The sequence below is a fragment of the Mustela erminea genome, chromosome 1 (assembly GCF_009829155.1).
Source record: "Mustela erminea isolate mMusErm1 chromosome 1, mMusErm1.Pri, whole genome shotgun sequence".
Lineage (NCBI taxonomy): Eukaryota > Metazoa > Chordata > Mammalia > Carnivora > Mustelidae > Mustela > Mustela erminea.
This window is the reverse complement of record NC_045614.1, coordinates 45,483,525-45,506,508: the sequence shown is the minus strand read 5'-3', so window position 1 is coordinate 45,506,508 and position 22,984 is coordinate 45,483,525. Positions and strand designations below refer to the sequence as shown.

Below are 22,984 nucleotides of genomic sequence, written 5' to 3'. Positions count from 1 at the left end.
TACCGCCTGCCCCTATTTGGATTCATCAAAATATTTAACCTCTCCAAAGCTCAAAGTGTCATAAGTTTATTCCAAGTTTTGTGACACAAAGTGTCTCTTCCTCACATTAAAATTGTTTTCAAGTTTCTTGTCATGTTGGCTCATACTTAAATACTTGTTAATTAAAATTAGAATCTTCTATCTGATTAACAGTATCCAGAATTTTTACTGTTCAAAGATCTGCTCTGGTTTCCTGCTCAGTACCCGAACTCACCCACTTAATTTCTGTTCTTCTGGCTTTGCCCTTGCTGTGGATTCCACAAGGACTGCCTTTCCCCTTTGTGTGTCAAGAGCTCTCGTTAAGGGACGCCTGGGTGGCTCAGTCAGTGGAGTGATTGGTCAGGTTGTGATCTTGGGGTCATAAGACTGAGCCTTGCGTTGCTGGGCTCCGTGCTTAGCCCAAGTCCACATGGAACTTTCCCATTTTCTCTACCCCTCTCCCCTGTTCTCTCTTTTTCCCCCTAAAATACATAAATAAATCTTTAGGGGGAAAAAAATAAAAAGAACTCTAGTTAATCCTTCTGGAGTCCATTCAAAAATCTCTTGGTTCTTACTGTATCCCATTCACACCTTTATTGCAACAGTGTTTAACTGGACTACAATTATTCATGTACATTTCATCCTGCCCTTCAGACTATGGATCCACTTTTTAAAGACAAAACCCAAGATTTGTTCCTATTTGTATTTTTAGCACATAACAGATAGTTCATAATGTTAGATGGGAAAAGGTCTACATTTTACAGTAAAAGGTAGCTTCCAGTTTCTCTTAAAAATGGCCTCTGGTGGTGATTTGGATCTTCATCCTTCTGTCTTCCGTAGGATGGGATTATCATGGCGTCTGCATCACTGATTCTGTTGTGGGCTGTGGTGATACTGAGAGCAGACTCACTTCCTGATAAAAAATGTAGGTACCACCTATCAAATTCAGCAGTGTTTCTTTTAAAAAAATTATATATATATACATATATATGTATATATATAACAAAAAATGATAGCCTTATTTTTTTCTCTTAAAAAATCCCTCAGTTTGAAACCTATGTATGGATTGTTAAAAGAAGAATACTTATTCTTATCAGAATCCAAACTCTTTAAACACACTAATACTTGAAGAAAACAAAGTTGGCTGGAATGCACATTTGATGACAACGGGGAATTCTATTCGGAGTGTGGGCGCATGGGCTCTGTGGAAGGGAGCTGGGGCCCATGTGTGGAATGGCTTCCCATGCAAGGGGTTGGTTACGAGTCCTCACAACCAAAGAATAAAAAACTTCCACTATGTTTTGGTTCAGAAACTTGTTAATCTATGGATTTGGTATAAGGACAGAGTCTAAAAAAAGAAAATTATCACACAGTCTGTATGTAGTGTTGTCTAAGAGAACTTTCTATGATAAGGACACTATTCTATATCATTCTGTAATAGAGAAGACACTACACGTAAGTGACACAGAGTGCTTGAAATATGGCTCATGCAACTAAGGTAAGGAACATTTGGTTTAACTCACATTTAAATAACCGTATATGGCCAGTGGCTACCATAGTGGACAGTGTTTTATAGATAAAGTCCTACAAGCCATATGTGGCAGGTACGGATGCAGAGTTGTACAAGGCTATTCAAAATTAAAGGTCAATGGAAATACCTGAACCATGTAGTAAGTGAATAAAATTCAGTTTCCTAATAGTGTGTACAATATTGTCCTAGTTTTAGGAAGCAATTTAAAAAGTTGTAGCAACATATGCCAAGGACAGAAAATAATGAATGTATCACATATTAACACTATTTTCCGTTGCAGGATTAGAGGTAATTTTTCTTTTTCTTTTTGCTCACCTGTGCTTTCCAAAATTCCTAAAATGAGCAGGCATTGATTTTGTAATTTAAAGGCAAGTTTTTATTTTGAAAACAGTGGTTCAAAGAAAAAACCCTTTTTTCTATTAAGGTCTAAGTAGTTTTGCTCACAAATTGTTTTGACTTTGAATCATAATGAGAAATAAATTAATTTTACTTCAAGAACCAGTGAAAATACAAATATTGAAGTACATTGATGTAGTAGAAAAAAGAGGCTTATGAAACATAGTCATTATATGTCATAAACCCTGATATTTTCTATCCTATTTTCTTCCATGTCATTAGAACAAATTCTAGCCACAAACCAGTAAGTTTTTCCAGCCGATTTATAGATAATGGCCCTCAGCCTGAAGACTGTATTTACAATAAATGACATATTAAAGTATTCATATTTCAGTTAAAAAAAAAAAACCTGCATATGCTTTAGGGAAAGACCTGGGCAAAGTTAGAAAGATAATGAATTAAAAGCAGTTTTAAGCAACTGTGTTTCCAAAATTATTTCCATCTTATACCTTCTAATACTCGTAAAATCCTATACTACACCCTGAAGGTCTTGGGCAATTTAAAAGTGCCACCTTCATGCAATCGAACATCACGTGGCTCCTTTTCACCAACAGCTTTACTTCTCCCACCTACCAATTTCACCATCAACGTTATTGGTCTAGCCCAAGTTCTTTTGCGCTGGGAACCAAATCCTGATCAAGAGCCAGGGAATGTGGAGCTGGGCTATCGCGTGAGAATAAATGCTCCGCAAGAAGAAGATGTAAGTATTTATTCTGAAAGTCGTCTTTATTCAGAGTCCATTTTAACACTGACTGCTTTTTCCCCAGCGAATGAACTTTTTTAAGTCACCCTCCTCCCCCGCAAACATATGGACTCAAGGGTTTTCTGTTAGACTCTGAGCAGAGTAGGGCGCCTGTTGAAATGACAGTGAACTATTGCCAGGCGTGTTGCTAGGCATTCCGCAGCAGCACAAACTTTTAACTTTGCCCTGATTCTTTCACCAAGAAAAGAAAGTGTAGTGAATGTGAAGGTAAAACAGATTTGATACTTGAAAATAGGCAAAGAGAAAAAGATAGGGAAGAGAGCAGTGGAGTAAAATGGGAAGCGGCCGGAGGCCTAGCCAGAGAAGCCAAGTTCAAATCCAGGGTCCGCCACTTCCTGCCTTGGCAACCTTGGGCCAGTCACTACACATCTCAGAGACAGGGCTTTTCCGTATCCCATTGAGGGGATTATGTTAAAGCCCCCAATACTTAGGACATGCGTAGTAAAGTGAGATGAAGGAAGACGCAATTAGTATTAGCTTTATTTTTTTTTTTTTAAGATTTTGTTTATTTGAGAGAGAGAGAGAGAGAGCAAGAGAGCGAAAGCACAACCAGGAGTGGAGGAGCAGAGGGAGAGGGCGAAGAGGCTCCCTACTGAGCAGAGAGTCTGACATGGGGCTCGATTCCAGGACCCTGAGATCATGACCTGAGCCAAAGGCAGAGGCTTAACCCACTGAGCCACCCAGGTGCCCCAGTATTAGCTGCTTTTACTTTCAATATGGAATTCTAGAGAATTTTCCCTTAGAAAGTACCCTCTGCAGAAGAGACTGGGACTAGAGAGATGGCTGAGGTGAATGTGAGCCCTAATCATAGTATTTTGTTTGTTTTTATAGGAATGTGTTCATCTATCACTGATAAATCGTTATATATTATTGTACCTTTTTTTTTTTAACACCCAAATGCTAGAATTGGGTCATTTATTTACTTGCTCATTTTAAAAAAAATTAACTTTGTTGTGGTATGAGTGGTGTATAAAAAGCTGTATGTATTTACCTAATTTGATGAGTTTGGGGATAAGCAGATATGTACCTGTGAAATCACGTGCTTAATTTTGTTCTATCCAAACTAGTTCATTGCCTTTTATTTATGTGCCGTTGAAAGAGTGGAAGAAAATGCCTATCAGATTAAAATAGCTCTTTTAATGCTCTTTCCCTTTTCTGTATCATGACTTGTGGGGTTTATTTTTAGTATGAAACCAGAAACACTGAAAGCAAACGTGTAACCGTTCTTCATCAAGGCTTTTCAGCAAGTGTGCAGACCATTCCGTGGGACGGCCACTCCCTCCTCGCAAGCAACTGGGTTTCTGCGGAGCTTAAAGCCCCTCCGGGTAAGATGGGTGCCTAACAGCCTCACATCGTATTCCTGACTTTGCAGATCAGGCAAAGCTGGAAAAGTAATTGGTTTTTCTTTTCCACAGTCAGTCGGCAGTTCCTCCTAACTCATAACCCACCCCATTTCATCTGGTGCACCCCTGCACACAGCTCGCACGTCTCACTTCCCGGCTCCCACATCACAGGGTCATCAGCAAAATCACGGCCAATGAGGTCTTTCATAATTGGGCTGTAAGACATTTTCCAACCATACCCAACACGATTCCTCTGCTTTTCTCAGACAGATTTCTAACATGGACTCTGCCCCTGCACCCCCTCTTCTGAAGCAGCTTTTTCTTCCCTCAGAGACTTTGCTTTCTTGGATTCCCCTCTGCCTACTTTTCTGAATCCTTCCCATACCTCAAAGCCCAAATCAAAATGCACCTCCTTTATAAAGCCCTTTTATTTTTCATCCTATACACCGAAGAAGGCTCTTCCTCCTCAAAACCCATTCATGGGCTGTGTTACTCATTTGGCACATATGCCTCTATCTTTCACAAATTAATAGCTTTATACACTGCCACCTCTGGATATAAGCCTTGCGGGGGTGGGCAGCAGGGACAGTGTCTCATGCTTTACTGGGCCGGGAGAGCAAGCAATACAACCTTCCAGAAGGAGCAATCCCCCCGTCCTGTCTATGCCGCTCCGCACACTCTAGGATGTGTCAGAGCAAACTGAAGGAAGCTTCTGATGGTTCACAGAAGCCACAACACTGAACAACCCACCGTGAGTAACGAGGATAGACAGCAGCCACTGTCTATACTGTCCTCTGTGGAAAACTGGGGTTTCTGATATGTAGAATCAGTGATACCTGTGATTAAACCCTTGGAAAAACCACACACACACACACACACACACGGGAAAGAGAGAAGGATCACTGTGTCCCAGCTCGTGTGAGTGTTCCTAGTAATAGCTGTTTTGGCCCATCTGGCCTGCAGGTAATCGTCCAACCATTATCTTGTCACCTCACTAAATGCAATGGCGACACAACCCCTGAGTTGCATCGATGATGGAGAGCGGCACTGTGAACATCTTTCTGTTCACTCATGAGAACACGCTGCAAAGACCATGGAGCAGCCAATGCACAATGGCCTTGATTCAAGTTCAGAGACTAATCTAAGGTAGACAGACACAAGGTCACAAATACAGACCTCTGTGTGGCTACCTCAGAATCATGTGTCCTCAATTCTAATTATTCTCTGAGCATGTCAATATATGGTGACATGAATGAAAAATTAACTCTCCCTTGAATCAAACTGAATTCATACCAAATAATTCCTTGGAAGAGAGGTAGGAGACAAACAGATAACAGGAGACTCCAAACTATATTTGTGTGTGCAACAGCACACTGAGTGCAAGGCATCCACGTTAAGTCCGTGTACCTTTGTCAGATTTGAATATACAGAAAAAACCTATCCGGCAGTGTGTGGTAATAACACAAAGTAGCTAGTGTCCCTTTTGTCCAAATTCTCTGCAGACAAGAGGAGCCTGTCTTCTTCTCTGCTTTGAACTACCCTGGCCGACAGTGATAAATGTGATCACAGAATTGACTTAAACTAAGCTAAAAAGACCCCTTCTATCATTTGAGACTCAATCTAAGGGCTCCCACTTTGATGAGGTCCTCCCTGGCCCTCAGCACAAAGTGTTTTTCCCCTCCTGTGAACAACCACAAGGCCAGTTTCACCACATGTGTTCAGAAGAGAGCCCTAGTTAACATGGTGACAATGTGGTTTGAAATGGAAACAAGGCTTTCAGGTCAAATCTTCACAAATTCTGGGTGAAGTGAACATAATGCATTTGGTGAAAAATTGCATGATTCTTTAATATCTTTGCACAGTAAAGCTGACTTCAACAGACTAGTGTGCATAGACTCTCCAAGGGAATGTTTTGTTTTTGTTTTTTAAATATTTTAGGTATTTATTTGAGACAGAGAGAGATAGCAGCAGACACAGCGAGAGAGCAAGAGCAGGGGTGGGGAGAGGGAGAAGCAGACTCCCCACTGAGCAGGGGGCCTGATGTGGGGTTCCATCCCCGGACCCTGGGATCATAACCTGAGCCAAAGACAAATGCTTAACCCACTGAGCCCCCAGGTGCAGGAGGGAGTATTGTTATTTTTTCGGTGCTGCCAGCACCCACTTCCCTTGGAGCAGCAATCTCTGTTATTCAGGACCCATTTGGGTGCGACCTAATGAATCACATATTTCTAGGATGGAAAGCAGCACTGGAGACCTTTCTTTGACAACTCTCCTGTTTACAGCTGGAAAATCTGAGGTCCAGAAGAGTGGGCTTCAAGGTATCACAGCTCATTATAGAAAAATGTGGCATTAGGGGCTCCTGGGGGGCTCAGTGGGTTAAGCCCCTGCCTTCAGCTCAGGTCATGATCTCAGGGTCCTGAGATCAAGCCCCGCATCGGGCTCTCTGCTCAGCAGGGAGCCAGCTTCCCCCTCTCTCTCTCTGCTTGCCTCTCTGCCTACTTGTGATCTCTGTCAAATAAATAAATAAATAAATAAATAAATAAATAAATAAATGAATGAATGAATGAATAAATGAAAAATGTGGCATTAGGATATCAAAGTTCCTGGGCCCCAAGGCCTGAATAACAACCTCTTGCACTGCTCTTAAAGTTTAATACAAATATGAAATCCCACACGCACACCTCCTTAGTCCAAAGTAGCCAGAAAGTTCAATGCCAGAAACTCAGCCTCTGGAATCCTAGCTTCACCCCCTCATAAGCTGGCCCTTTGCCAGTAGGTTTCTGTAAATCTTGTGGTAACAATTACTTTTTTTCCTGGTAAGATGTTCCCAATCACTACAGTTTCAGAGAAAGGGCAAAATTTAAGAGCTGTTGTGGCAATGTTTTATTCTTATTTTTGACCCTCTTATTGACTATCCAGGGTCTCCTGGAACCTCAGTTGTGAATTTAACGTGTACTACGACGACCATGTTAAATAACTCTAATCCGTTAAGGCCATACCAAGTTTCTCTTTACTGTACCTGGCTCGTTGGCAAGGATGCCCCCAAGGATACCCAATACTTCTTCTACTATAGGTGAGTACCTATTTTTACTTATGCAAATGCATTTTTTCCTCTCGTCTTAACCACTTATGAGTGTTGCCATTTAGGTATGGTTCCTCGACCGAAGAATGCCAGGAGTACAGGAAAGACACACTGAAGAGAAACATCGCGTGCTGGTTTCCGAGGACGTTTATCAGAAGCCGAGGGAGTGACTTGCTGGCGGTGCACGCTAATGGCTCCAGCCAACGTGCCGCAATCAAGCCTTTAGATCAGCTGTTTGCTCTGCATGCAATTGGTAATGTAGACTCAACTCAGAGCTGAGATAACCAAATCCCAGCATTAGATGGCGTTCTCAAGATCACCTAGTTTGACTAATTTTCCAATACTAAGTGACCATCTGTCCCCTGCCTGACGATCACAGGGACCAGCTTTCTCAGCCTCAGCACCACCGATATTCCTGGTCGGGTAACTGTCTCACAGGAGCTGACCTGTGCCTTGCAGGATTTTGAGCATCATCCTTGGTCTCTACCTACTAGACCAGCATCCTCCCCCACAAGCTGTGACAACAAAATGTCTCCCAGTATTTCTAAATGTCCCACGTAGGACAGAATCTCTACCACATGAGAATCACTGAACCAGGCACGTGAACTCACTGCTGGAGGGAGCAGCCCCTTCTCAGCTCTGACTCGATATTTTTGTCCATCGGTCCTGTGATGGACTGGTACCACCTCCAAATAATTCTCATCTCCATCCCAAGACGGTCTTAGAGCTAGCCAAAGACAGCCAGCTTTCTTATCCTGAGATTTCTCCTCTGCAGGCTTCCCACTCCCAATTCCTCATGCTTTCCTCTTAGGATCCTTTGCCATTCTGGTCTGTCTCCTGCGGGTGATCTGAAAATGCCTTGCTCAACATGTGATTCTCAGGTCTGACCATATTAAAGTTTCATTTGCTCTGTTCTCAAAATAGAAATAGTCTCCTTCATCCTAGATACTTGTATTAATGAAACTCATAAGGAGCCTTTCCCGTCACATTATTACTAACGCTCAAGATTTCGATCGTGGCATATTTACTGGCATGGGCTGTGGAGTCAGGCTGCCTGGGCTTGGATCCTGTCTCCCCTGCTGACTGGCTCAGGGACTGTAGACAAGCTGTGTCATTCCTCTGTGCCTCAGTCTTCTCGTTAGAAAGAAATGGGGAGAAATTAATACTTCCTGCAAGGTTTTTGTGAGAATTAAGTATGTTAATAACCATACAGTGCTTAGCACAGTGCCTGGTAATTGTACATAATTATAAATATATAAAATATTATTTAAAGGGACAGGATTTATCTAAATCTATATCAAATGAAATAGAACTTCTTTTAAAGAACCATCTCACTAAAGAGGTTATGCAATTCTATTCAATAGTCCATTTCTCAAATGACCTAAAAATGTCACTTTCCTGAAAACTGGTAATAAAAAATCCCAAGGAGGACCTAGGAAACAATATTAATATGAAAATGGACACAACCTGACACAGACCACAGGAATTCTTTTTCCTGTATGATTTTTATTTCTTTGAGATAAATTCCTCATATTACTAAAAGAAATACATTCTTGATTACATTTTTATCTGCTTAGGGAATGGCAGGCTCTGGAACCAACAGGTCCCATTCTTAGCTTGCCCCTACGATTCATTAATTGTGAGATCTAAGTCACATAACCTAAGAGAAGAATGCTTACTTAGAAATGATTTCCACCCACATCACTACAAGATAATCAAGTGGTAAGTCAGGGAAGAGAACTGTAGAGTTGTAAATTAAGACAAATGTGGTGCAATCCATTCTTTTTATACAAGAGAAAGTTGAAACTTCCCACTCCATCCCCCAAACAAACTTGAAAGAAGGCAAACAAAACAAAATGAAACAAAACTGAAGCTCAGAATGAGGAAATTACTAGCCAGGGTCACACACCTGGCTCAGCAGAGGCAGGGCTCAGGGGAAAGCTCCAGAGCAATTTTTCTCCAGGATGAGGTTGACTCAGTCTGGTCCTGCAGGAGAAACAGGAATAGCGAGGTGGATCGTGCAGTGAGCTGAAGGGGAAAGGGACCCCACCATTCAATGGCATTTGGAATAGGAATCCTTTAAGATTCCAGTAGAAATCTCTTCAGCACTACAACATAGGAGTCATCAGTGAGCCACTGGGGTCTTTGGGCTTGGGGATCAGCCAGCTAAATCCCGAGGGTAGGTACTTGAACGGATTGTATCTTAGAAATGCCTTGAGGAGTATGAGTGGATTGAATTTATCAGCCCAGACCACTGACCTTTCATTCTCTAACCTAGATCGAATTAATCCTCCCGTGAATGTCACAGCAGAGATTGAAGGAAACTATCTTTCTATTCAGTGGGAGAAACCCATTTCTGCCTTTCCAATTCACTGCTTTGAATATGAAGTGAAGATTTACAATGCAAGGAAAAATTATTTTCAGGTAATTCTTCAGATTATTCCAATATTTGATGATTGCATTCTCTTAGAAACATTTTTAAAATTCTATTCAGTGACAGCTGTGCTTATAACTTGGAACTAACAACGGCAAAGGTAACTTGCATCTACGCAAGTTTTGTAAAAATAAACCAAACTTTACTGACATTCTGTGTTGAAAGGACATACTTTGGGTTCAAAATAACACAAAGGATCAGATAACAACTCATGAGCACGACTGTTGGTGCAAATATAAAATGTTGCAGCTGCTATGGAAAACAGTATGGCGGTTTCTCAAAAAATCAAAAATAGAATTATTGTGGGATCCAACAATTCCACTTCTTGGTATACATCCAAAACAACAGTAAGCAGCATCTCAAAGAGAAATTTGCAGATCCGTGTTCATAGCTGCATTATTCACAGCAGCCAAAAGGAGGAAACAACTCTAGTGTCCACTTACCGGTGATGAACGGATCAATAAAATGTGGTCTATCCATACAATGCACTATTGTTCAACCTTAAAAAGGAAGGGGATTCAGACACATACTACAACCTGGATGAACCTTGGAGGACACAGTGTTAAGTGAAATAAACCAGTCACAACAAGAAAAATATTATAGGACCGCACTTACAGGAGATACCAAGGGTAGTCAAATGCAGAGAGACAGAAAGTAGAATGGTGGTTTCTAAGAGCTGGGAGGAGGGGGGGCGTGGGGGCTGTTTTTCATGAGTAGAGTTTCGGTATCAGAGGGTCCAAGAGTGCTGGAAATGGTTGCACGACAAGGTGAATGTACTCACTGCCAGAGTTAAGATGGTAAATATGTTTTCTGTCTTCACTGCAACTGAAATATACTTGTTAGCACTAAGGAACAAAAAGTTGAAGGGACAAAGAACTGAGAAGCCGGCTAGAGTTGAGGAAGCATCAGCTCTGGGTCAAGCCTTATTATGCTAATTTATTCCATCTTCCCAGTAACTCCATTAAGTCACCCTCATTCCCATTACATAGGAAAGTGAGGCCAAGAGATTAAGCCTCTTGGCCCAAAGTTACTCAACTGGCAAAGCTTAGGGAAGTTAGGATTACTGCTGGCCTCTTACTGATAGTAGGCAAAGCAAATTCCACTCCATCCAATTTAATTCAGCCAATACTTAGGAATTGGTTTCTGTGTGGGAAGTAAAAGATAAGGAAGATAGTGTCTCTGCCATCAAGGGGCCTAGTTTAGCAGGCACAGGGGGTAGGCCAAGCAACCCCCTACTGAGGGCCAATTGGACAAAATCAGAAAAGGGGAGTAGAAACATGCATGGTGAGCAGAGGAGACCCACTTCTGTAACCAGCACTTCCCAAAATACCTATGCTGAAAGACTGGCCTTCTTTTTTTAAAAAAAATTTCTACTCTAATTTCTAATTTTTCATTAGAATTCTAACTCAATTTCCAATTGTTCTTTTGTAAAATACAGTAAAAAGGAAAGGCTAGAAAAATCAAATATACCCAGAGAGAAGCCCAGCAAGCATGGGCTTGGATGTTGGGGCCATGTCAAATCGCTACAACAGCTTTGAAGCTGTCCTCTCAATTTCTGTGTTTCTCTCACTGAGGCTCAGAAATAAATAGCTCCTGGCCCCCAGCAGTCTGCCAAGTGCTCTTGGAGTGGCAGGGGGTCTAGGCAGAAGGCATAAGAGAGCGAGGCTCCTTCAGCCAAGTGGCTATAACTGCATCGGTCTGGACATAAAGCCAACCTTGGGATAATAAGTCTAGATCCTACACTGGGACTTTTCCCAGAATGACTGAGATTTAAAAGGAAAAAAAAAAAAAAAAGAGTGGTTTCTCCTTTTAAAACCACTGCCAGAGGCACTGAAAGCTACTCTAGAATTCAATTCAGTACAGAACTGCGACTGCATCTGCAAAATCAAAGAATAATATTGGTAGCAGTATGAAAGATAGACACGTGTGGAGGGGGCATGTGGACAGGCACGTGGGGTTAGTGGTTCTGGCAATGGGCCAAGCCGAAGATCACAAAAGACGTCAGGTAGTGGTCATGGGGTAGGGGAGCAAGGGGGGCACACCCAGAAGAACGCATGATGCAGGTGTTGGGGATACGTCTCTGGTGTAGGGCCTACAGGATTAGCTGAATGGTGTGGGCACTGAGCAGTAGAGAGAAGAACAGAGAAAGGCTCATTTGTGAGAAAATAGCTTCACTGTCACACTAGAGACGTTGGCCCAGATCTCCTGTGGCAAACTAGCATTTACTGAGCACCTATTATTGTACTCAACTAACCAACATTGCTGTTTTTGCTCATCAAAGATGGGTTGAATATTCATAGTTTTCATAGGATTCGACCCAGTACGTTCTTAAACTTGGAATTACAAAGGTACTTCCATTTAGTTCAATAATTCTTGCTTGGGTGTTGTTATTCCCATTTTATGGATGAGAAAAGAGAGGCTCAGGTCAAGGAATTTGCCTTGCAGGTAGTTTGGAGTAAAGGGTTCAAACTCAGCCCTTCCTAGATTCAAGGACTCTGCTCTTTTCTCTTCTCTATCACGGTGCCCAACCGATGGCTTCAGTTTGAGACATTCCTACACATTGGGGAATGGCAAACAACTTCTTCTTCTTCTTCTTCTTCTTTTTTTTCTTGGTAAATGGCCAGATATATTAGGCTTAGCAAGCTGTATGGTTTCTATCACTATTACTCAGCTCTACCACTGGGGAACAGAAGCAGCCATAGTAAACATATGTAAACAAATAGGCACGGGTGTGTTCCAGTAAAGCTTTACCTGTGGATACTGAAATTTCAGTTTCATGTGTCATGAGGTCTCTTTTGATATTTTTCAATCATTGAGAGTTACAGTAACCATCGATAACTTATAGGCCCTACAAAAAGAGGCAGCAGGCCAGACGGGCCCACACACTGTGGTTTGCTGATGCTTGCTGAAGAGCATGGAAATCAAGTGATACTGTCTAGTAATATGACTGCAGAATATGGTGGGACAAGATGAGGGGGGATTATGCGTTCTACTGGCCACTCCAGTCTGTTCATCAGGAAACATCACTAGACCCACACAAATCATCTAGATGTTACCATTGACTTTTCTTTATTTTGGTTACAAGATCGCTTACCCCAAAGGGTAGCTGCCCACACATTCAAACTGGAACTTTCTAGAATAAATGAATCAGTGCCCGTCCTATTGATTTTCAATGGGTCAGGTAACAGTGAGACATGTCACTTAGGTACAACCTTCTATTCTGATAATTGACATGACTTAAATTACATGTCCAGAGATTCTTATAATGCTATTTTCCCCCCCATTTAGACAGAAAAAATGACAACGAATACATTCATCTCGATAACTGATGATATTTCTAAGTATTCCATTCAAGTGAGAGCAGCAGTGAGCTCTGTGTGCAGACAGACGGGGTTATGGAGTGAGTGGAGCCAAACAGTGTATGTGGGTGAGTCTCTTGTTTATTTTAAAGCGAGCGACCTTCCTCATGGTTAACACTAATAATCCTGGAAAGTGTACACATTCATTCATGGACCCAAATGCCTCCTCTTCCGTCAGCCTACTGCCCTTTTGACGGCTGCCGTGCTCACTCGGCTTCAGACAGCGATCCCGTAACCTGCAGGTGTGGCCTTGCACCTTCAAGACAGAAAATCCACAGCCTGTTTGTCACTGCCTAGGTGTACTGGGTTTCCATAGATGTTTTATGGCAAAGTAGACAGTCAGAAAGCGGCTAACCTAACTCTTGTGTGTGCTGCCACCAGGCAGCCTGAGAACGTGGATGTCCGTGGCTCAGTGTTGCATGAGATCAATGAGAACACGGAACAGTGGAGGGAACACGGGAGTCGTACCCAGGTGGCAGGAACATAACACCCAGCTGTGGTATGTGATGACTGCATACCCTTGGAAAAAGTCCCCTCTGACTTCGCTTGGGTTCCCCGGACAAAACACATAATGTCCACCTCACTGCCTCATGGGGTACCGTGAAATAAAAAGCAATGATCACAGGTAACATTTATGGATGGCTGTTTGCCAAACACGGCTCTCTGCTTGACGCCCATTACCTCCGTGAATCTTACCAACAACCCTATTCTGCAGATGAGAAAGTAGCTTTGCAAGTTTGGGGAATGTGCTTAACTCTGTATGCCCAGTGAGTGGTAGATGTGAAGTGGCAGAGCTGCCTGCGGAAGGCCACGGGGTGACAGGACTATGGCAAGACGCAAAGTGCTGAACAAATTAAACAATGTTGAGATCCTGGGAGCTAACTGTGTGGCTATGGCTGGTCAAGCGTGTGAATGTTATTTCTCACTCATCCTATGGGGTATTCATTGATCATGTGAAGAGTGTACTTAAGGAGAGCTTTCTTTCAGGCCCGTTGTAAAATTTTCCATTTAAGTCATTCACTTAGGCTAATGGGTGGGTCTTCAGGAAATTTGTGGGCAGTGACCCATTAGATTATGTGGGTGTGAGTCAGATTAGACACGTATCAGGTAGATTTCCACAGAAGGTTGGGCGAGGTGAGAAAAGGCCTAAGACCTGCAGAGGGACTATGAGTCTGCAGGGGGGCTGGCCATGCAGAGTTGCAGAGTTTGCAAAAGGGAATGGCACCCCCTAGAGTTGTGTGACACACAATCAGCACAGCCTTAAGGGGTGGCTCCCATATTCCCCCACTGGAACTCAGAGGAGCAGCACAAGTCTTCCTGGGAAGAGGGACAAGAAAGAAGGATAAAAGGAACAAAGATCGGGCAAAGTGCACCTACTTCCCAACTGTGCCAAGGCCAGTCTTCCCACTGTCTTCTCCTCCCCGGGCTGATGCCCCCACCTGGCCGCACAGACCCAGCACACACACAGCCTCCCTCCACACTGCTGCTTCTGCACCAAGTCGATTCACTTTGCTTGCCAAGAGCAAAAGAGAACATTAATCAGTCCCAGGAAATTTTTAACAAGATTATTCCTTTTATCAAATGCCTGTGATAGAAGCTTAATTTTCATTACTTATATTTGGTCACTTTTTTTTTTAAGTCTACGTTATTCCCCAAGGGCACAAAACTCATTGGCTCTGAATTATTGATATTTCTGAGTGTCTCCCGAACATTACTGCACAGAGAGCTTCAGAGATTTTTTTCCATGCTGCCCAAGGACGTCAAACCAATACAGCAGAAACCAAGATGAGAACCCTGGCTAAGATGCTGGTTCTGCTTTCTGCATGTTTGAATCGTGAAGTTCAGGTCAGTGTTGACCATAGACAGTTTAGAACTTACAGAGCAAAAGCGACAGATCAGGAAATCTGGGTTTCAGCCATGACTCTGTCAATGTCTAGTTCTCTGACTCAAACGTTTGATGGCAGAAGATAACACCTCACCAGCCAAGCGCTGTGCTGAGAGGGATTCTCAGGCTACATGTAGGTCTTAGGAGTGCCGATCTCTTGTCACCCTGGCAGGGTACAGAGTGGTGATGAGCGAGCCTGGGTTTGCCACCCCTGACTAGTGACCTATGCCTAACCTCGCTGGGTCCCAGTTCCCAGTTCCTTCACTTCAAAATGTGCAAGCTGCACCCCAAGATTCTTCTGCACGCCCTCAGCCCACCACAGAAGTGCTGAGAGTGAAATTGTGATCCATAATGAGAATTTATTTTAAGCTTATTTTTAATTTATTATTCACTCTCCACTTTAGAGCTTTCCTCCCATTATTATTTCCCAAATAACAGCTTCCTAGTTCAGAACTGGCCTCATTATAATTCCCCCCCAGGTATACCTCACTGCCATTATCTATGGCAAATCCCATTTCATTTACTGCCACCCTTTTCATAAGATGAGCTGATTAATATCACCACTCACCTTACAAATCCATCGTTTCTGGAATTTACTCCCCTGCTCAGTTTAGGATCATTAGTGAATTTAATCAATGCAGACTTTCCATTTTCATCAAGATGATTAATAAACATAATAGGAAGTCCGGGCTCCTCTGGGACACGTGGCATGGCTCTTCTTTACCCCTTGAGGATGCAACCATAATTCCGCTCAGCTTGCAGTCTATCAGGCAACTTTGTCGCTCCATTCATTTCCTTCAGACACCTTCCTCCTCTCCCGCCTTGTACGTATGGCGCCCTGGAGCCCTCCCCTTCCATTTCCGCTCTGCAGCCCCACTCAAATACCAGCTCGTTCTCCCGTATTATTAAGTCCATCTCCTTTCATACAAGCAAATGGAGACCCAGAGATCTTAAATAAATCTGGAGTTCTCCAACAGCCCAGAAGTGGCTATTAATAGCTAATTTTCTCAAATAGGTGACATAGTCATCCGTCGGCAAAGTGGAATAGATTTGCTTCACTCATGAACCCATGATAGCCCGAGGTTATTCAATAGTGAGACCCAGGAAGGCTAAGTTTTGACAGTGAGAGAATCCGGCAGGCAAGTGTCTGGAACCTTGGCCCTAGATGGGCCCTCCTGTGCTAGGATTTCCAACACATAAAACCTGTTTGTTTTCAAATGGAAATAGCAGTTGGTTTCATTTTATCAACACTGGTTATCAACTGCCCTTCCTCGACTGGCCTCTGCGTCTTATCTTAAGAGCTAACTTCCTAATTTTCACTCCTCTTTCTCCTTTTCAAATCTTTCTTAACTTCCGGATTCTTCTGTTCCCCTATTATCTCTGCTGTCTCCTGTTTACCTAAACCTCTGCTCTCCTGACCCTGGTCCTATGAAGCCTTCCATTTGCTTCAGTCCCTCATCTCTCTCCTCCTCCCCACTCCATGAACCTCACACACCATGCATGAGAAGAGCAGTTATGAAAACCAAATGCCCTACAGCTGTACCCTTCCCTTTGGAAAAGAGAGTATTGGTTATGTGAGCCTACCCTGCACGCCTTTCCCGCCTTGTCACTGGTCAGGCTCAGTTTTTCGGAGACCTTATCAGAGACGGGTCTTAACCGCAATCACAGGCATGGCCCTCCCAACCAGCCATTGGGTTTGCCCCCGACTTCACTGAAGGCCCTATCTGAAGGCCACCAGCTAGGTCACGACAATACCAGGTACAAAAATAAAAAAAAACAAAACCAGAAACAAACAAACAAAACAACCCCCCCCCCAAAAAACCACCTTTTAATTTAAAGATTTCTTTAGGCTTGAGATATGTAGCATTTGCATCCTCTGCTGCCTTCGTAGCATCTCTTTCCACAAGACACTTTAGAGGAAATCCGGGCCTTAGCTCTCCCGTCACAGTTTGGGGCAGCGGTGGGGGGACTGGTTCTTAGAGCCACGGGACCCAGCCTAGAGCCTGTAAGGACTTAAGGAAAGTAGGGGGAAGAAGAATATCAAGGATGTGTTTAAACATTTGGGTTGAGATGAAAGTAAGGTCCCCACAGGCAACTCTTGTGGACTTTGAGAGGCTGTGAATATGTGAGGAAACACATGCATTGGTCCGGGTCACCCGGACTCAGAAGCCAAGGGCAGGTCCTGCAGCCTCACCCCGGACACCTCCTACGCTCTCGCCTCCTTTATTTTCTGCTTTGTCACCACATACTTTCTTTTTAAATTCTCTCACTGTGGTAGAACAGAGAGAAAAGGAGCAAAGGAAAACCGGAAGGGCAACCGTGGCAGAGGTCCCAAATTCAGTTTCCCTAGGTCTTCAAAAAGAATTCTGCAAGTGAAAAGGCTTTCATGAGGAAGGAGATGAACGCTGACAAAACTGGTCTAAAAAAATAAAAAGAGGTGACCTGATAACCTGAAAAGCCCACTTGGGCTTGCCTGAGGCTGAGGGAACTTGTGGGGATTCTGGGTTTTCTTTGCAAATGGGGGATTTCAGGTTGGTGAACATGGTAGTCAGGTCAGTCAACTGTGTCCTCAGATCCAGGTTCTTGTGGTTTCAAAGGCCTGGTTAGTGCCTGGCAGGCCCACTGTTTGCTCTCAGCAGCGGGGGCGGGAGGGGTTCGAGGGGTGGGGGTTTGGCAGGGTGGGGGGTGGGGAGGGTGGGACCATCTCACCCTTATGCGGTCCTCGTAGTCTGACGGAGGGAAATGGACTAGCGGACTAGCTAGAGGGAAGATGCCAGACTCAGTCTGCAACTGTCAGGAACAGGGTATTCTACTGTGTTTTCTGGCATGGCCACCTCTAGTGGTGCCCACGCTGGCCTTCCACACATGATTTCTACCCCACGAAGGGCCTTGCAGGTGGGACAACAGCTCAGAGGAAGCAAGGACTATTGTTGAACCAGGCACCATGCTAGGCATATTCATCTATGCGATCTTGTGTATCTTCACAAACAAAAAATTTCCTTAATTACGTAGATTTATAGATTATGTGGAAAAAAGTTGCAGAGAAGTTAAGGAAATGCCTGAAGTGACAGAGCAAGAAAGTGGTAAACCTGGGTCTGGAATCAAGCCATAGGACTGGTTCCTCACCCTGTTCTTTCCGTCATGCTTTCACATCCCAGAGGTCATGGTGCCAGCCAGGGAAATAGAGGCAGGAAGATGGGCAGTGGGAGCCAGGGTTTGTGAAAGGGTGACACTCTGCCAGCTTATGATCAAGTTGTCAGTAATCTCATTTTAACACAGACCCTTGAGGATTCAGACCCTCCATGCCTTGTGTTCCTGTTTCCCTAGTATCTTCATGATTTGGTGCATTCCTTTCCCCTCCAGGTCTGAGTTCATTACTCTGCATTCTCAGAATTCTGACAGCCCTTGAATTTTGGTCTTGCTTTGATGACTTAGGGAAACCCTCTTGATTCTTCTGTTCTGACACAATGTGTTTAACTGCAATTATAATAACAAATATTTATTTAGCACCTATTATGTACTAACACTGGCCTGACAAATTTACCCACTCACTCAGTCCTTATCCCCATTTTACCAAATAGACAATGGTAACTGGAGAGGTCACCTGTTCAAGGTCACCTCCGTGGTGAATAACAACCAAGCCAACATCTCTTTACTCCCTTGTTTCTTTCTTTCTTTCTTTTTTTTTAAATTTAATTTGTGTGTGTGTCCAAAAGTCACTGTTTATGCACCACACCCAGTGCTCCATGCAACACGTGCCCTCCATAATACCCACCACCAGGCTTGCCCAACACCCCACCCCCCTCCCCTCCAAAACCCTCAGTTTGTTTCTCAAGGTCCACAGTCTGTCATGGTTTGTCTCCCCCTCCGATTTCCTCCAACTCACTTCTCCTCTCCATCTCCCAGTGTCCTCCGTGCTATTCCTTATGCTCCACAAGTAAGCGAAACCATATGATAATTGACTGTCTCTGCTTGACTTATGTCACTGCCTTGTTTCTTATTTTTATGCAATGACCACAGCCTTTCAAGGGTGCTTGCTAGCAGGCTAATGGAAGGCCCAGGAGACTCTTAGGGAACAAAGTGCTGGGTTGCCTGGGAGTGCTATGTAGGAAATCCTGCAGAGACCAACAAAAAACAAGTTCTCTTGTCTACTTCCTCACGTCTAGCCCTGCGAGGCCTAATGAGCAGTCCTGCAGCCATCTCTCCAGTGAATCCTGAACACACTGGTGCATGTGCATGTACAGTCTTCGTTTCCTCTCCATATTTCAGTCTACTTGAGCCCCATTTCCAGATAGGAGCACAGGGCACGTTTTGTCTATCTTGCTCTGGACCCTGGGCCACCCTACATTTTGTCCACTGAGGCTGCATTTACTGCCCTCTTTTTTCTCCCTAAACCAGGTAAAACCCACAGCCCACTTGAGAGCTGCCTCAAAAAGCTCATCCACATAAAAGGGTTACTTCTGACTTGTGCTTGCGATGGGAGCCTCTGACCTGGTTTGGGGTGCTGCTCACCGAAGATGCCACAGCCTCCCCTTGCAACGAGAGGCAAACTATGGGCAGCTTTATGGGCAGAGGCAGGCATAGCCTCTCTGTGACCTGGCACCTGCTGGTGCTGCCTGCCTTGTCCCAGCACCTGCTGGTTCTATGAACACAGACCAGGGCTGCTTCATTGGAAGAGTCCCATCAATTTGCTAATTAGCTCTTTTCCCTTGAAACCTATTTTTAAGTCTGAAGTCAGATTCAAAATCAATATGGAAGCACTGAGAGCCACACTTGTGTGGACAATTTAAGGTGGAGCAGGTTCCACACTGAATTGACCCTCCTCGGAGTTATTAGCCTGAACGCATAGATGACAGACTTCTGCACCAAGAGGGGCCACAGCATCAGGAGGGAAGTGATCTGACGAAGTTCCAGAAATAGCCAGATGCAGGTGAAGGGGTTAAGTTGGTCGGGTGCCTAGGTTTATCTTCTCTCCCTGGCTGCCACCATCACATTCCCTCCCCCTTTCCATGCAACATCCTACCCCCACCCCTCACACTGCCAAGTCACAGAACAGAATTTTCAGCAGCTGGCTTGTTCTCAAGGTAAAATGGTGAGATGTCAAAAATGATAATGGAGGTCATCAGAAACCAGAGAGCTGAGTTCCCAAATGCTGTAAGTTGACAATGTCAGAAGAGCATCCAGGAATGAGGTGGAGGGTCTGGAGGGCTTCTCTCCTTAGAAGGACCGATGGTGTGACTTCCTCTTTCTAAAACATCTCTGCATAACTAAATAGCAGGGCCTGTCAATTTCTTGAAAAGAAACATCTGTGGCTTCCGTTTTAGGGTAGGAAAGGCATTCTCCTTGAGTCAGAGAAAAGATTCAAGTTATCTGGAAATCCTTTTTCTTGAGAAAATATCTAAGGCCAGAGACCCCAAAATTCAAATTAATGATATATTCAGGGATCTCCCAACTTTTCGGTAGTGAAATTTTTACCACTTTGACCCAAAGGACATATGTACTACCCTTGGGACCTGTTCCCATTTTTTCTACCTTCAGTAAAATCAGGTCGATGCTAACTTTAATTCACTCATTTATGTAACGGACTCGAGACTTTCGCATTAAAAAATTAAACAGTAGTTGGGGCGCCTGGGTGGCTCAGTGGGTTAAGCCGCTGCCTTCGGCTCAGGTCATGATCTCAGGGTCCTGGGATCGAGCCCCGCATTGGGCTCTCTGCTCAGCAGGGAGCCTGCTTCCCTCTCTCTCTCTCTGCCTGCCTCTCCATCTATTTGTGATTTTTGTCTGTCAAATAAATAAATAAAATCTTTAAAGAAAAAAAATTAAACAGTAGATAATCCACAAGTAATTTCCTTTCAGCAGTGAGTATGTGAAAGCTTTTCCTTGTACTAATTTTACCTGCCTGCTTATGTTTCCTTCACCATAACACTGACCTTGGCTCTATTCTCTGGGGGTGAGCTCTGTTCTCACTTGGTGGTAGGGGAATCTTTCTAAAGAGCATCAGGAACACTGCAGAAGCCAGGCCAGGAGAAACGACTCATTTGCCAACTCCCTCCAGGCAGCGACCATGACTTTGCTTCCCACATAGCAACTTACATGCATCAATAACTTTTTTTGATTGAATGAAATAAAATCAGTTGGCTCTGTATTTTTGCTAATTCAGTGAAAAACTTTTATCAAAGTGAGAGCCAAAGTGACTAGGTGGAGTGGTTTAACTGAAAAGATTTTTGTAATCATGGTCAGAAGTGAACGGTACGATTATCAGCGCTCGATGCATCTGACTATGAGGTATTTCACAATTTGAGACACAAATGGGACCAAGTGTGTGACCCTGATAATATTTACAACACAGCTCTTTCTTTCTGTGGGACTCAAACTTTACCTGTTAAGCCTACTTACAAACCAGATAAGTTTTTTCTGCTGACATAACCCTTGCTAAATTTATTTTCCATATGTGGAAATGGAGTCTGGAGTTTCTGAATGAACTTATTAACGTTCTTGAATAATGGTTAAGAGCATGGAATGGTGGGTTTCAGAAATGGGGAAATGAAGCAGGAAAATCCCTTATTCAGGACATCAGACTGAGAAATAAAGCTAGATGGCACTTGACGGTATTAGTTCATTCCAGGTGCTCTTTCCATCAGCTATGAGCCAGCGCAATAAGAACGAGGCTTCACGGGATGCTCAGTTACAACCCAGAAACTGAGTATTACTCCTAAAACCTTTCAGTATCTGTGGCACTTGGGAAAATAAAAGTTTTGCCTCCTTGAGTATCTGGTTTTTATCATTTTACAAAGTATGATTAATGCCTCTTCGTAAAATAATAGATATAAATACCTAAAACTTGGGGCGCCTGGGTGGCTCAGTCAGTTAAGCGTCTGATTCTCTCTTTCAGCTCAGGTCATGACCTCTGGGTTCTGAGATTGAGCCCCACATCAGGCTCTATGCTGGGTGTAGAGTCCACTGGCAATTCTCTCTCTCCCTCTCCCCCTCCTCCTCTGCTCCCACACATGCTCTTTCTCTCTAAAAAAACAAACCTCAACCTTAAAAAAGATACTGTGGTTGTAGGTTTTTAATAAAGGGATTCGGTCCCAACGGCAGCCTGAGAACATCAGGGGGACCGCCGGTTTACAATGCAGCCAGCCTCCTCCTGAGGAAGCGCTGTGCACCAACTTTGCTATGTCCAATAGTGGGGACCCACCAGTGAAACAACGCTTCCCTGGTACCCAGCTAGGAAGATGAATCTCAGGGGCATGTTCAGTGATAGAGAAATGCTTAGGATGTCTTAAGTGGAGCTCTTGCCTGGGCCGTGTGTCCTCAGTTTGGTGATGATGGGCAGTGGAATGGATCCCTCCATCACGGTTAAGAGCATCACCACTCAGCTCCCCCTGTGAGCTGTGTCCTCAGTGGACAGAGTCGGCCCTTCTCTGCTCCAGTTTCTCCATCTGCCAAGTGAGCATGGTGCCCACCTTGACATGCTCTTGTGAGAATTATGCTAAAATGCATGATAAGCACCTTGCATAGTGTCTGGTAACCATGAACACTCAGTAAAAAAAATAAGTACAGAAAATAAGCTGTTAGTTATGTCCAATTATTGTTTCTATTTTTAATACTTTATGACAATTTACAAAACTTTAGCCATACAAACAACTACCTTTCTAAGATCAATTTTGTTAAAGGTAAGTACGTAGGAAATGACAGTGGCCTGGACGGAGTCGGTGGTATTAGAAAAGGTGCTGACTTGGCACAAATCTTAAAGATTGTGTATTTAAACTTGCTTGTTTTTATAGATGAGGGAACAGAGGCTAAGAATGGTGACCTCCACTGCAAGCAGAGAAGAGACTCCAGATTTCTACACTAGGGAAGGATGCACCCATGAGACCAAGGCAGGCCTCTCTTTTATGAGCGCGTATGATGTGATGATGTTAACTGAGTCAGTGGAGAAAGGCAGGGCTGTAGAGAATAGGAAGAATCAGAGACTTCCAAGGATCCCAATATGGAGACTATCATGAGGAAGTCAGTGAGAGAAGGCGTTCTGATCTGAAGGCGAGCAGATGTTTAGTTTTCAACATTGTCTGCTTGGAGAAATATCTAAGTGGGTTTCACCTATGGGAAATTTCCTATCTAGAAGTGGAACCTTGGTGTTAGGGCTGGGCCAGGTCTAAGGACCTGGGAG

At 43.7% G+C, this 22,984-nt stretch overlaps 1 protein-coding gene across 3 annotated transcripts in view; it reads left to right on the top strand.

Annotated features, from left to right (window-relative positions):
* IL5RA (interleukin 5 receptor subunit alpha) overlaps nucleotides 1–22,984 on the top strand; it is a 36,620-nt gene that overhangs the window by 4,924 nt on the left and 8,712 nt on the right. For 2 of the 3 annotated variants that reach the window (XM_032325595.1, XM_032325605.1), the window contains exons 3-9: nucleotides 859–943; nucleotides 2,500–2,645; nucleotides 3,895–4,033; nucleotides 6,971–7,124; nucleotides 7,199–7,386; nucleotides 9,412–9,557; nucleotides 12,856–12,994. In XM_032325595.1, the coding sequence (XP_032181486.1) occupies nucleotides 871–943; nucleotides 2,500–2,645; nucleotides 3,895–4,033; nucleotides 6,971–7,124; nucleotides 7,199–7,386; nucleotides 9,412–9,557; nucleotides 12,856–12,994 (985 nt within the window). In that variant the 5' untranslated portion in view covers nucleotides 859–870. Of the gene's footprint in view, nucleotides 1–858; nucleotides 944–2,499; nucleotides 2,646–3,894; nucleotides 4,034–6,970; nucleotides 7,125–7,198; nucleotides 7,387–9,411; nucleotides 9,558–12,855; nucleotides 12,995–14,565; nucleotides 14,895–22,984 lie in introns of those variants that run through there. The other variant, XM_032325615.1, reaches the window with a different exon arrangement.